Here is a 14,876-nt window from a genome sequence, read left to right on the forward strand (position 1 = left end):
TAACTTTAGTATATTAGAAAAATAACCTCCAACTTTATTAGATCAAATTGAAAGACAGTCTAGGATGTATGTTAGCCTTTTTTTTTTCTCAAGATATAGTACATTTTGTATATGTAAATTGATGCAGAATAATTTTAGCTTTAAATTTATAAAACATATAAGATGTAAAATATTTCATGTGCTAACTCTATTCTTTCACAACAGGTTAAAGGAAAGGGAAAAGGTAAACTTTTTGTCGACCGATCCGTCACAGTCGATAATTTCAACAAACAATGCAAAGGCCGAAAACGTTCTACAACATCTGCTCAAACTGTCAAGGTATTAAATATTTTATGTATTTTATTTTAAGTTTACTAATATCCGTTTGTATTATCACTATTTTCTTAGTTATATTCATAAGGTTTGATAGAAAATTGATAATTGTTGCTGAATAACAAGTTTAAAATTTAAATTATTGAATTTTTCGTATTTTATTTCTTTGTGGTCGTATTGAATATGTTGAGATTTATTTTCAAGTAGAATGAATCCAGTATTAGTTTAGTAAAAAGTGATTACTTTTAGAATCAATGTTCTTAATTGTTTTTAAGTCTTACAAAGTGTATATATTATGTGTAAAAATCTTTAAGTAAACTATTTGTTTTTCAGCCAAATGAGTATGTTATCCAATTTCATAAATAGGCTTTGTACTAAATAACTTTAATTGTACAATATATACTATATTTGTTGTTAACTACCTCTATATATTTATTTTCCTTAAAAAAGGCAAAGAAACGGTTAACTGCTGTTCAAAATGTGTAGCATCGAAAGAAGGTTACAAGGAATGCAAACAAAGTTTCCGGTCTCGGCATGGATCCAGAATTCTTCAACTTTAGCCGTAAAGCAGAGTATAGGCTGGTACTTTTTTTTACATGATCAACCATAAAAACTTTTATAATTTTTTATGTTTGCTTATATTTTGCTTTCTTTCAACGCATTTAGCGGCTGCCTGTTGAGGTTGTTAATAGAGCCGGCCTGTCTGAAAGCTTGCAACTATATCTGTGCAAAACATGAATGGTGATGTTGACGTTTATGAAACAAAGACAGAGTTAAACAGTGGTACGTTACATTACGCTGTTGATGGATGGAGGAAATTCATGGATGATAACCAGTTGCAGTTTGGACACATGTTGCACTTCACATATGTAACTTCACAGAGGAAGATTGTGTTGAACGATGTAACTTCAATCTAACGAAGACTGCTATAAAGTGTGTTTAAAACAGCTATGGTTTGGTTAGCTATTTGTTAGTCTTTTAAATAGATATATGATGTGTGTAAAATACAACATATAAATCACATCAATTAAGGCATAAAACTAACCCTTTTTAAGTACTAATGTTGGAAAAAGAGTGTTTTTGTCTTTCTTTTGTATTTTCAGGATGAAATGAGCTCAAATTCACAAAAGAAGCAAAAAGACAACTAATTCTAGCATAAATACAAGAAAAGGAACAAAAGTAGACTGCCCGGACCCTCAACGGCATCCTCCAAGGCAAAGAAGAGAAAGCAGAAGTCTGAACACGCCCCGTGCTCAGCCAGCACGGGGCCGTGCCCAAGAAGCAGCATAAAAGACAAACTTATAGAAGCTTCCATTGCCCACCACGGGGCCGTGTCCAGCGGGCACGGGGGCGTGGTGAAAGTACAGCAGGCGCATTAATTGTAATTGCGAATTACAATTAATGAGGAGAGAGAGTGTCAGACGGGCACGGGGGCGTGTCCAGCGGACACGGGGCCGTGCCCAGCCTTCTGTTCAGCCTATAAATAGGAGTGCTTGGTTTCATTCCATCTCATCCCTTGGCACACCACCTCTCTCACACTTCATCCACCACCCACCACCACCATAACACCATCATCCACCACCATCATCCATTGTCCATCGTAGAGTGTGTGAGTCGTCTCGGGATCCAAGATTGATCGTAAGAGTTCTTGACAATCAAGGTCATGTTTGCCTAAGTCTCTTACATCACTTGGTGAAGACAAGTGTTTAGTATAATACTTTTTATTTTTAATCTTTTGCACTTTTTATTTGGTTTTGTATTAATGACTTTAATAACTAGTTGCTTATGTTGAATGTGATCTTTCCTTATCGTTTGTCCGTGGTGTCTTGGCATTATTTTACTGTCTATATAAAATAAAAGATTTTCACCATTCATATCTCCACGGTCTATATGGAGGTATGTTGGCTACCTGGTCGGGGGTTAAGGGAACGGTTTGGTAAAGGTCTTGCCCTTGTTCAGCGTTTAGAGGTCCTGCTTGGGACCTGGGTCAAATTTAGTAGGATCTCCTTCAATGCCCATAGGTATTGGATGGCGGGGATCCAAACTCTTTGACCCCCTCATAAGTTAACTACTATTAATACTATAACCCGGCTATTTAGGACTGTATCCCTGCTGACTCAGACTACTTAGCCGAGGCTAACGTCACCGCCGAAAGCGGGGCCTACCACAATTTGCATTAATAACTTAATTCATTATCTTTCAATAATCCGACCCTTTAGGATTGTATCCTTGCTGACTCAAACTACTGGGTTAAGGGTAACGTCGCCTTCAAAAGAGGGGCCTGCTACAATAACTAAGATAATCTCTTAAACAAGTGCAAAAGTGCGAAAATAATCAAAGGTTATACTAATACACGTGTCGGATCCAAGTGATTCATCTTGTCTATCTGTTTTTATTTTATTTTTATTTTTCAGCATTTAGTTAGTTTTTATTTTCTTAGCTAAAAAAACATTTTTCTCACTTTTTGATTTGATTAGACGTTGAGGATAAACCGGTATTAAAAGCTCTTGTGTCCTTGGACGACCTCGGTATCTTACCAACACTATACTACGTCAACGATGGGTGCACTTGCCCATATGTGTGTTTAGTGTTAGTGAATATCGTGTTTTATAAATTTAAAACTTGGCTAAAAGTGTAAAAAGGGCTTAAATATACATTAAAAATATAACACACTTCACGCACATCAATATATTTTGGTGGTTGTGGTGATGAACATGAAAACTTTGCGTACTTTCCTATGGTTTAGTTTATTTAGATGTTTTGTAATGATACCAATAACTTATTTTGTAATAGGTTTTTAATGTTGTTAGTGTTTGATATGTCTATTATAGTAAGTAGTTACAATCTTCATATTTCCACAATACATTTTTTTTATTTAATTGCAAAGATGTCATCAATCTCATTTTCCTAAATAAAATATTGAATATAAGGTAAGCAAATTCATTTATGGAAACCTATATTACAATTTAATCACTTCCAAAAGTAACATATTACATAAATATCTTTCCATTTTTTGTATATTCTATATCTATATATTGATATAGATTTGTTCCAATTTGTTAGTTCTATATCCCCCTTTCATTTCGTATTGGCTGATTCAATAAGAATTGATCAAAACACTTATCTTCCGTTGCTAATTTGCTCCTGGGTATTCAACCTTTGAACTCGGTTAGTTTGTTCACTTTGTATTTTAATCTATTGTTATTTAATGATTTACCATCTTATTTGAACCTGTATGTATTTTTTTTCACAATATTTGTTTTCGCATAGTATCATTCACTTAAGTTGCATGATGTCATTATAATGCACCTTTATAGTAATATATGTATACATATATAATACACAAATCATAATTGTTATGTATTTCATATTTTTTTTGTTCCGATGTAGTTCAGATCATGGAAGTTATTGATTTTGACACCTTAGTCGTGGAAGTTTTGTCTAGGCTCCCTTCAAAATCAATTTGTCAATTCAAATGTTTTAGTAAAGCATGGTGTGCAGAATTATCAACTAATCAGTTTGCCATTTTGCATTGTGTATGCCTTAATAAATCTAAAAATCGGAAGCTAATATCTTTGAATGATATGTCAATAGATGTTGATAACGTTATCTGTGGCAAGATTGAATTTGTTTCAACGAAAAGTATATCTTTTCCTATCGAGACTTCACTTTGTACTACAACCAATCTAACGACCTTATAGTACTCCACATCAAGCGTCGATACAATAATGTATTTGCAAGTGTCTATTCTCGACTTTAACGGTAACCATATGTCCCCAATCACTATTGATGTTTTATTTGAAACATTCAAACTTATTAATTTTCCTTTGACTAAAGATCTTATTTCTAGCTAAGGGCATCTTATCACATTAAAACGGAATATTCAAATGTTTGTTGTTTCCGAACCTAAAGAGCTTATTGTTGAACTCTTCAAACTCGAAGGTGAAGTATGGCATAAGGTTTTATCTTTTCAGAATTCTCAAACAGTTTCTTTCCAAAATACGCGGCACCAACCACATATAATTGAGTACAACACATGGATTTTAATTAGTGATTGGGGACATATGGTTACCGTTAAAGTAACGGACGAAGAGTTGCATTATTTACAAGATGTTGATACATTTAACGGAGTTAATGGAGCGTTATTTATAGAGACTATTATTTCTCCTTTTAGTTAGAAGTTATATAATTTGTTTTGGTTCTGTTTTTATTGTTCCCAAGTACTCACTTTATTATATAATTTATTTGTTTTATTTTGTTTTTAGAAATTATTATTTTTTTCGTATTATTTTTTGTTCATTAATGTGAATTCATTCTATTGTTGATATACACTGTTGTGCAACTGCTTTTTGTTTATATCCGTTTATATAAATTTTATGATTTATGAGTCCGTATAAAATATAGATCGATGTACACAATTACCACCATAATGGTTTGTTACAGTTTATATATGAATCTTGATTGATTAAATATTACTTAACATGTGATCCAACATACCAACTCTGTAATGTAACACTTTTTTTTTAATTCATAGCAATGCCTAAACGACCAAAGATTGACTCCGTATACAATGAGATTGATAAAGAAAACACTCAGGATGGTAAGTTATTTAAAGTTTTACATTTTTTTTCCTTCTCAATTATTTGATTTTATATATATATATATATATATCTGCAGTTCACCGAAATGGAAACACATCCTCCGGCATTGTTAACGGTATAACACTAATTATTTCATTGTCCATTTATATTATTTTACACCTACTTAGTTAGCTAACTATTATGCTCGAATTGTTTATTAATTCTTCCATTTTTTTATTTATGTCTCTTCAAAGTTCGACGAGGCAGAAGACCTTTATCAAGCATAACGAATGGTATTATTTTAACTATATATTTTTATAACAAATTGAAAATTATTTTTTCCTTATCTACAACTAACTATTTTGATTTGTTATTGTTTGTTCATTATAATTTTTGTCAATATGTCTACGATTTTCTGTTAGCTGTCCTCCCAATTGTTACTCGAGACGAGGCATCTCATAGAAGAAAATTAAGAAAATTATACTTGGATAATAAGAGATCAAATGGGGGAACTACATCGTCATCCCTTAATATTGTATCCACCAATATTAATTCCACTTCCACTCCGTGTGTTACACAACATAGAGATAGCATGCGATTACCTAGATGTATTATTGACAAAAGAAGATCTACTACCATAGGTGTTACATCGGATAACATAGTCAACAAAACTGGTTGTCACAATTTTGAATCCACTCCTGATGTGGCTAATAATGTTACTCCAAGTCCGTCAAGTATGGTAACAAGTAAGTAATTTTTTAATTTAATGTTTTTATATTTTTTTATGTTTGTATTATTTTGCATCGATATTTTGAGTATCCTTTTTGTCAATTGTAGTAGGTAACATTATTTGTAGTACCAGCAATCGGACAACGAGAGAAAACGGTTTTGGAATTAATATTTCAACTGGCATCACATCAACCACCTGCACATCATCATTGAACTATAATTTGCAAAGGCTATCATCTGGTAAACGTAAGTTGGTATCCAAACCACGTATTTCATCTCCTATACCAATGATCGACTTGACCACAGAGGAAACCGTCGAACGAGATCCTTATAAAGGTGTTTCCACAGGTTAGGTTTGGTGATAAGTAGTGCTACATAGTGTAAAAATACCAAGTCTTAAATACGTATATCTTATTATTGTAATGAATGTTGTATATATAACTCTAATGTTGTATGTTTTAACAGATTATTTGGATCATGGTGATCAAGTTATTACTTGTGAAGTTTGTTATGCAAAGTTATGGGATGCAGAGAAAGGAAGCGGAAGAAAAGAGGGTGGCAAAATATGTCATATGTTATGTTGTGGTTATGCCAAAGTTGTGTTACCGGATTACAAATCTGCGACACCTTATTATAAAAGTCTATTCATGTCCAATGACAATGAAAGCAGACACTTTTTAAAGAACATTCGACGTTACAATTCTATGTTCGCGTTTACGTCAATGGGTGGTAAGGTTGACCAGACCATTAATACTGGTAATGCTCCTTTTTGCTACAGAATTAGTGGTGAAAATTACCATTCTATTGGTAGTCTTGTGCCAGAAAACGGAGGGAAACCTAAATTTTGTCAGTTATACATATATGATACTGAAAATGAGTTGGCAAACAGGCAATCAGTTTTTAGGTACCATGCATGAACTAATTTTTTTAATAACATTTATTTTAAGTATATATTTACTTACTATTTCAATTTTATGAAACAGGTCTTCAGACAATGCTTCGTCATCAACCTCTTCAGACGAAACTGATAATAAGCTAATACAACAAATCAAAGCAATGTTGGATGCCAACAATGTGCTTGTGAAAATTTATAGGATGGTTAGAGATTGCTTCCAACAGAATCCTAATACCATTTTAAAGCTTCGCCTTATTGGGAAAAGAGAACAAGATGGTCGGACTTATAACTTACCTACTTCCTCTGAGGTTGCTGCTCTTATTGTTGGAGATATTGATAACGCTCTTGAGAATAGAGATATCGTTGTCGAGACACAAACAGGGTCATTAAAAAGAATAAGTGAATTGCATCCTTCCTATCTTGCACTTCAGTATCCTATTTTGTTCCCATATGGAGACGACGGTTACAGAATTGACATACCCCATAGGGGTGTCATTGATGTTACTAACAAGAAACGTCCGAATTGTACAATGAGAGAGTCTTTTGCGTATCGTGTACAAGATCGTAGTAACCAGTTTTCATTGATTCTAAATTTTTCTCGACGGTTATTCCAACAGTTCTTGGTTGATGCTTATACGATGATTGAGAGCGAGCGACTTAACTTTATAAGATTTCAGCAACAAGATCTCAGGTCTGATACATATGAGAATATCCGAAAACTAAGATATAACGGCTAACAAGATTTGTCTAAGGTTGGAAAACGTATTTTCCTTCCATCTTCGTTTACAGGCGGGTCACGATATATGATGCAAAACTATCTTGACGCTATGGCCATTTGTAAATGGTATGGTTATCCCGACTTTTTTATAACCATTACCTGCAATCCCAAGTGGCCGGAGGTTCAAAGGTTTCTTAAGGACACAAATCTTAATCCAGAGGATAGGCCTGATATTTTATCGCGAATCTTTAAAATAAAGCTGGATGCAATTTGTAAAGATTTGAAAGACCGTGATTTGTTTGGAAAAGCTTCAGCTGGTATGTTAATAAATTTACTTTTTAAACATAATCTCAATGATAATTAACAGTTTCTTACCTTTTTGTGTAGTTGTTTACACTATTGAGTTTCAGAAGCGAGGATTGCCTCATGCGCATATGTGCTTATTCATGGAGAATGATTACAAACTTCCAACTGTAGACCATGTTGATCAGTTTATTTCTGCAGAAATCCGTGATATAAACCAAGACCCGGAACTATATACGCTTGTGAAAGACCATATGATTCACGGTCCATGTGGTAACGCTAGAATGAGCTCTCCATGTATGGTTGATAGAAAATGTTCAAAAGGGTTTCCAAAGAAATTTCAAGATCACTCAACCTTGGATTGTAACGGATTTCCCTTATACAGAAGAAGAGATGAAGGTTCCTTCGTTTTAAAAAATAGAATTGAGTTAGACAACAGAAGTGTTGTACCTTACAACAAAAAGCTTTTGAAAAGATATCAGGCGCATATAAACATGGAATGGTGCAACCAAGCGGCGTCAATAAAGTATTTGTTCAAATATATTAATAAAGGTCCTGATAGAGCAACAGTTGCGGTGGTTCCGAGCAATAATGAAAACGAGCAACCAGAAAATGATGAAATTAAAGAGTATTATGACTGTAGGTATATATCGGCGTGTGAAGCCTCTTGGAGGATTTTTTCGAATGAAGTTAATTATAGGAGTCCTTCTGTTATGCGGTTGCCTTTCCATCTTCCTGGACAACAAACAGTTTGTTTCGGTCTTGATGAAGATATTAATCAAGTGCTAAACAAACCATCTGTGAACTCATCAATGTTTTTGTCTTGGATGCAACGTAATCAAGATCCTAACGACCCTGTTGCACGTACATTAACATATGTATAGTTTCCATGTTTTTATGTGTGGAAGCTTGACAAGCGTATATGGGTTCCGAGAATAAAAGGAAAAACAATTGGAAGAATTCATTCCGTTTCTCTGTCTACCGGTGAAGCGTACTATTTAAGAATTCTTCTTTACAAAGTTAAAGGACCAACATCGTTTGATGATATTAAAACAGTTAATGGTCGAGTGTACGATACTTTTAGAGATGCTTGCTATGCGCTTGGTTTGTTGGATGACGACTCAGAGTACATTGAGGCCATCAAAGAAGCAAATATATCAGGTAGCGCAGGTTATATTTGCAATTTATTCGCCACCATGTTACTGTCAAGCACTTTATCTAGACCTGAAGTAGTCTGGGAAAGCACATGGAAGTATATAATAGATGATTTTCTGTACAGATTCTCAAAGTATCATCGTGTTTCAGGTAAAATTATAAATTTCATATTATGTTTTTGTGACAATTACTAAAAACTTACCATTAAATTTAGAGTGAATTACAAGTTTTGTCCTTTATCTTTGTGTCAAATTTCAGACGGTGTCCTTTGTCTTTAAGATTCACGAGTTTTGTACTTAATGTTTTAAAATCTTACAAGGTTTGTCCTTTGGCCATAACCCAGTTACTTTTAATTGTTAAGTGAAGGGCAAAATGGTCTATTTACTTATTTATTGTGAAACAAAAGGTTTTAATAAATAAGAAAGTAGTTTGACCTTTTTGGTTGCATCTTCTTCCTCGTTTTGAATACATGGTTTCTAGTTTTAGTTTCTACAATTGTGTGACCAGAAGGCCTTCGGACAAAAACCGTTTACACCAACCGCGTCCACTACACCACCATCAGCGTTCTGATTTCCAGCAACCCCAGCGCCTTCTTTTACTATTCTCATCTCCTGTTTCATCTTAGCTCCATCGAGGTGTGGTTTTAATTATTCATCACGTTTTGCCTTTTCTCACATGGAACAAACACCTTAAATTGTTCGTTGTTTTGCTCTGGGAATCAATTTCTTTCAGCAAAACAATCCGGCAACCGCGAAATCACAACCTGCTCTGTTGTTATTGACGTCGCTGTTTCATTTTCCGACGGGCAACCGTCGTAATTAGTGCACCGATTTGAGGTAAGAAAGCCACCATTCTAGTTGTTTTCATTTTCTAATCAAAAGCCCTAAGGTTTTATTCAAAAACTGTGATCATGGAACTCGAATTTGACGTGAAATTGAAAGGGACAAATCAGGGTTCATATTTGGGGAAGATGATGACTCGAACCATGCTTTTATGTTAACTGAATTTTGTTTTCGAACCAAACATGGCTTGTATCCAAACTGGTTTACACTCCGGTTGATAACCAACACTTCTTGAACGACTTGACTCATGGCAACCAAACCTTTTTTATCATTGCAAATGATTCTGAGGTGGGTCTGGATCCGACCTAGACGTGGGGTGGCAGGTGGTGGTGCGGTGGTGATATGGGGGTTGGTGGCGGCAGGTGGTGGTAACTAGTAAGGGTGGGAGATCTAGAGAGAAAATGTGTGTTTGAGTCTTTGAGAGAGATAAGAACGTGTGTGTTTAATTATTAAAATTATTAAAACCATGTTGTTAAATAAATACGTAAAAAGACCAATTTGCCCTTCACATAATGGTTAAAATTAAGTAGGTTAGGCTTAAAGGATATAACGTGTAAGATTTTTAAACATTAAGTACAAAACTTATCAATTTTAAAGATAAAGGACACCGTATGAAATTTAGCATAAAGATAAAGGACACAACTTGTAATTCACTCTTAAATTTATATGTGGTTCTGATTTTTCACAGGTTTATCAATTCCTGATGAGCAACTAAAGAACTATGTTTTATGCGAAATCGAGAAGTTTTTAACTCGGAATAATTCATCGCTTCGAAGATTTGTATCAATGCCTTACCCGGATACTTCATCTTTAGATAACTTTCGCTGCCGATTGATTAACGAAGAGCTTGCTTACGACAGAACAGAGTTAGAAAATGTTTATCAAGGTCAGGTGAATTTGTTAACGGATGAACAACGTGCAGTATATGAAGAAATTATGAACGCAGTTTATGGAGACAATGGGGGAGTATTTTTTGTTTACGGTTATGGCGGGACTGGTAAAACATTTTTATGGAAAACATTGTCTGCTGCAATTAGGTCAAAAGGTGAGATCGTATTAAACGTTGCATCTAGCGGAATTGCATCATTGCTGTTGGAGGGAGGAAGAACGGCGCAATCTAGGTTTCATATACCTTTGAATCTTAATGAGGATTCCGTTTGTCATATTAAACCTGACGATGATGTAGCTAAATTACTACAGCAGACCAAACTCATTATATGGGATGAAGCTCATATGGTTCATAAACATGCATTTGAGGCTTTGGATAGAACTATGCATGACATTTTCAATATATCTAATTCATCCAGGTCTGATGTTGTATTTGGAGGAAAGGTAATTGTATTTGGTGGTGATTTTAGGCAAATATTACCTGTTGTTCCAAACGATGGACGACAAGAAATTGTGAATGCCTCATTATGTTCGTCTTATCTGTGGAGTAAGTGTAAGTTGTTGACGTTAACTAGAAACATGAGGTTAACCGTTGGAAGACCATCATCTGAAGTTGAAGAGATCAGTAATTTTGCAAAATGGTTGTTGGACGTTGGTGAGGGAAATGTTGGTGGTTCCAATGATGGAGAAGCAATAATTGAAATACCACCTGAGCTTTTAATTGACAACATATCTGATCCAATTTCTAGCCTGATTGATTTTGTCTATCCGTCAATCTTGGAGAACTACAATGATCGTAATTACTTTAGTACCAGAGCTATACTTGCGCCTAAGAATGAGGTTGTTCATGAGATTAACGACAGATTGTTGGCAGTTTTCCCAGGTGAAGAAAAAGAGTATCTTAGTTCTCACAGTCTATGCCCTACTGAAGATGGCAATGCTGATCAGCAAAAAATATACTCACCCGACGTGCTGAATGGTCTTAAAGTGTCTGGTTTACCAAATCATAGGTTAGTGCTAAAAGTTGGTGTTCCAGTAATGTTGTTGCGAAATATTGACCAACGAAATGGTTTGTGTAACGGTACAAGGTTAAAGGTGACAAAACTTTACAGCCGTGTTATTGAAGCTGAGATAATTTCAGGTGGAAATATTGGTGCTCGGACATTCATACCTAGAATGAATTTGGTACCTTCGGACAGAAAGATTCCTTTTGCATTTCAAAGGAGGCAATTTCCAATAACAGTATGTTTTGCGATGATGATTAACAAAAGCCAGGGCCAGTCGCTATCTAAGGTTGGTTTGTACTTAAGACAACCAGTTTTCACACATGGTCAATTGTACGTAGCTTTATCCAGGGTTACAAGACGAGATGGAATCAAGTTACTAATACTTGACAATGAAGGCATGCCTACAAATAAAACAATGAATGTTGTATATAAAGAGATATTCAATGTATTGTGAGGTTTTTATGTTTATCATTTTTTATCTTACTTCACGTACTTTGTATCATTTTTTATTATATTCGAAGAAACCTATAACGAAGTATTTACGCATTAAATTATATTCAACAGAGATAGGCTTTCTATTGCAAAATTGTACTGGCATTGTGACTGTTACATTTTTTAACGCTTAAACGTATGGTTAACAATCTTTTAATATTTTGGTTTCGAAATAATAGTTTAACGCTTAAACGTATAGTATTTCTATGTGTTTACTTGGTGTTTAGCCACCCGTGTAGTACCCGGGTACTTAACCGAAATAAGTCAACTGTTTTTTTTTTAATTAATTTTAGGAAATTATCAATTAGCACAACTTATCTTACGAATATTCTATTATTTGTTTATATTTGTTACATCTTCATATTATATTAATTAATTTGACAAAAAATAATGATATATATCATTCCATTTATAATTCTTTTTTTAAAGAATTGACTATGTTAATATAGTAACGACTAATTACTTTCTTAATCGATTAACGATTAATAAGCTATATGTTATCATTAATTATTTTTTTCCCTTATTTAACCTAGCATCTTAAATAGAACAAACTATTTTCAAACAAATTATAGAAGATAAAAGTTTGTATTCTTATGTTTAACTTTACGCAATTTTTTTAAATTTAAAAAATATAGTTTATATGGAGATTTCACAATCACATACAATTAGTTACAATTATTTATTTATTTCAGTGAATGTCGAATTTTAAGTTAGAATTATGTACATCATTTAACAAACTTTCTTACTTTAAAATTTATAGTTTATATGTAAATATGGAAATTGGTCAATCACATAAAATTAGTTACACTTATTTATATATTCTATTAAATGTCGAAATTAAAATTATCATTAGGTACATCATTTCCAACTTACATGGTTCTGAATGGTTCATTTATCTAATTTTGGAGACAATATTTTCATTTATTTTCTTATTTAATGAATTTAATGTATTAGTGAATTATATCTTATATATCATATTCTTAAAATAAAATATCCTCATTAATTATAAAGTTTACCTTCCAATGCAATTATAAATAAAGCACATTTTAGTTGGTCAGATTATTTGTGTTGAGAGAAAAGGTAATTATCTCCAATTCGGAATTTCTGTTTGGTTATATATCTTTCATTATGTTCTGTTTATAATTTGTCATTAATCTTCATACGATTCAGTTTTGCTATATTATATGTTTTGTATATCATTCATGCAACTTGGTTGCTTACTTCACAAATTCGAGTACATAATTCTCATCAATTGTTTCTTATGAAATATTTTGTAGGATGGAACGTCTTGAATTTGAAATGTTTGCTAACGAAATCCTATCAAGGCTACCAACAAAGTGTGTTGCTCGATTAAGATGTGTTTCCAAACAATGGCGATACGAATTGTCGTCACATTTTTTTGCGATTATTCACTATCGCTGTACCGCTAAATATGAAGATTGTAAGCTTATCACGCTGACCAAGTCATCAATTGTTCTTCATAACTTGATTAGTGGAAAGGTAGACATTTCTTCAAGGAAGATTATTTCCTTCCCCGTTGACACCTGTCTTTCAAATCTAACAATTCTTGCTTCTGAATATGGTCTTTTACTGATCTCCATCCATTGGTTACCGAACGAATTGATTCTTTGGAATCCAACAACTAACAAATTTTTGAATTTGTGTGATAAGAAACCTAAAAATTTTTTTGATTTACAGAAAGATGCAGCTGGGATTTATATTGATTCATCTAACGATGTTAAAATAATACTTCTCCAACGTCGTAAGGATGATGTTGTACCGCGTGTGTATTCTCGGAACACATGTGAATGGAAAACTCTAACTTTCTTGAAAGGACCGGATTACGGTTCAAGTTTTATTGGTTGTCTTCCGGAACTTTATGCAATAATGTTTTATATTTTCCATCTCCACACTATTGGACGCCTGCTAAAAGTTATATGATTGCTTTTGATGTGGATTCTGAAACTTTCTCGAAGGTTTCCATACCACAATGTACTGATGTTATTGGTCGCCAAAGCAGTTTTTTCAAAATCCGCAACACACTTCATATGTTTATTTTTGGAAACACCCCTGAAAAAAATGTGAAGCTATTTAAATTTGAAGACGAACGATGGTCAGAAGTGTCGTCTTTTACAAACGTAAATTCAATTTCATTTGATTCATGGCGTAACAAATTAGCTAAGAACAAAGGTGACACTTGGTCTTTTGAGATCGATCGCTGTGGTATTCTTGAGATACAAATTGGACTGAAAGATTTTCTATACTTACGAGACGCTGAGGCCTTTCGAGGACTATACAAAGTAGCATCGTTTGAAGAGACCGTTGTCTCACCTATTTAGTATTTATGAGTTGATGTTACCGATATTATTTTCATTTACTATCGATATTAACACTTTATTAAAGTGTCGTATTTCCAATTTCCAAATTATTATAAAATAAAATATTTAAATATTTAGTCATTTCATAATTGTAATTAATGTTTTTTTTTAATTCTGTATTTATGATTTAAATAATTAGCAATCCGAAATAACCTATAATAATGATTAAGGAGATAACATGTATTTGCGTGTGTTATATTACATTTGTAGTACCTCTTTACTTCCAACTTATATAAGCAATCCGAATCACATATAAACAAACAAAACTTACTTTCCAAATATATCTATTTAAACATTGATTCTCAACAACTTTGTAGACACTATAGCAACTGTTAATTACATTCAAAAATACGGTACGCGGTTCGATGATATACTACTAATTGTCGATTACAAGATTACAAGTCGTTACACTTTGTGATCATATTATTGAAGCAAAAGTTATTTCTGGTAATAATATTGGGACAAGAACTTTTATTCCAAGAATCAATCTTTCTCCGTCTGACAAACGAATTACTTCCAAATTATATAAAGAATCCGATTCACATATAAACAACAACAACTTATTATGTAAATATAT

General features: G+C 33.4%; 1 protein-coding gene across 1 annotated transcript; it reads left to right on the plus strand.

The window, feature by feature from the left end:
- Positions 1–7,343: 7,343 nt before the first annotated feature.
- On the plus strand, positions 7,344–13,862 carry LOC110900338. The gene is made up of 6 exons (XM_035982962.1): positions 7,344–7,551; positions 7,622–8,337; positions 8,446–8,842; positions 10,223–11,759; positions 13,199–13,421; positions 13,620–13,862. The coding sequence occupies exons 1-6, from the start codon at positions 7,344–7,346 to the stop codon at positions 13,860–13,862; spliced, it is 3,324 nt and encodes a 1,107-aa protein (XP_035838855.1).
- The last annotated feature ends 1,014 nt before the right edge of the window (positions 13,863–14,876 follow it).

Source organism: Helianthus annuus, chromosome 2 (assembly GCF_002127325.2).
Source record: "Helianthus annuus cultivar XRQ/B chromosome 2, HanXRQr2.0-SUNRISE, whole genome shotgun sequence".
In the NCBI taxonomy this organism is placed as follows: domain Eukaryota; kingdom Viridiplantae; phylum Streptophyta; class Magnoliopsida; order Asterales; family Asteraceae; genus Helianthus; species Helianthus annuus.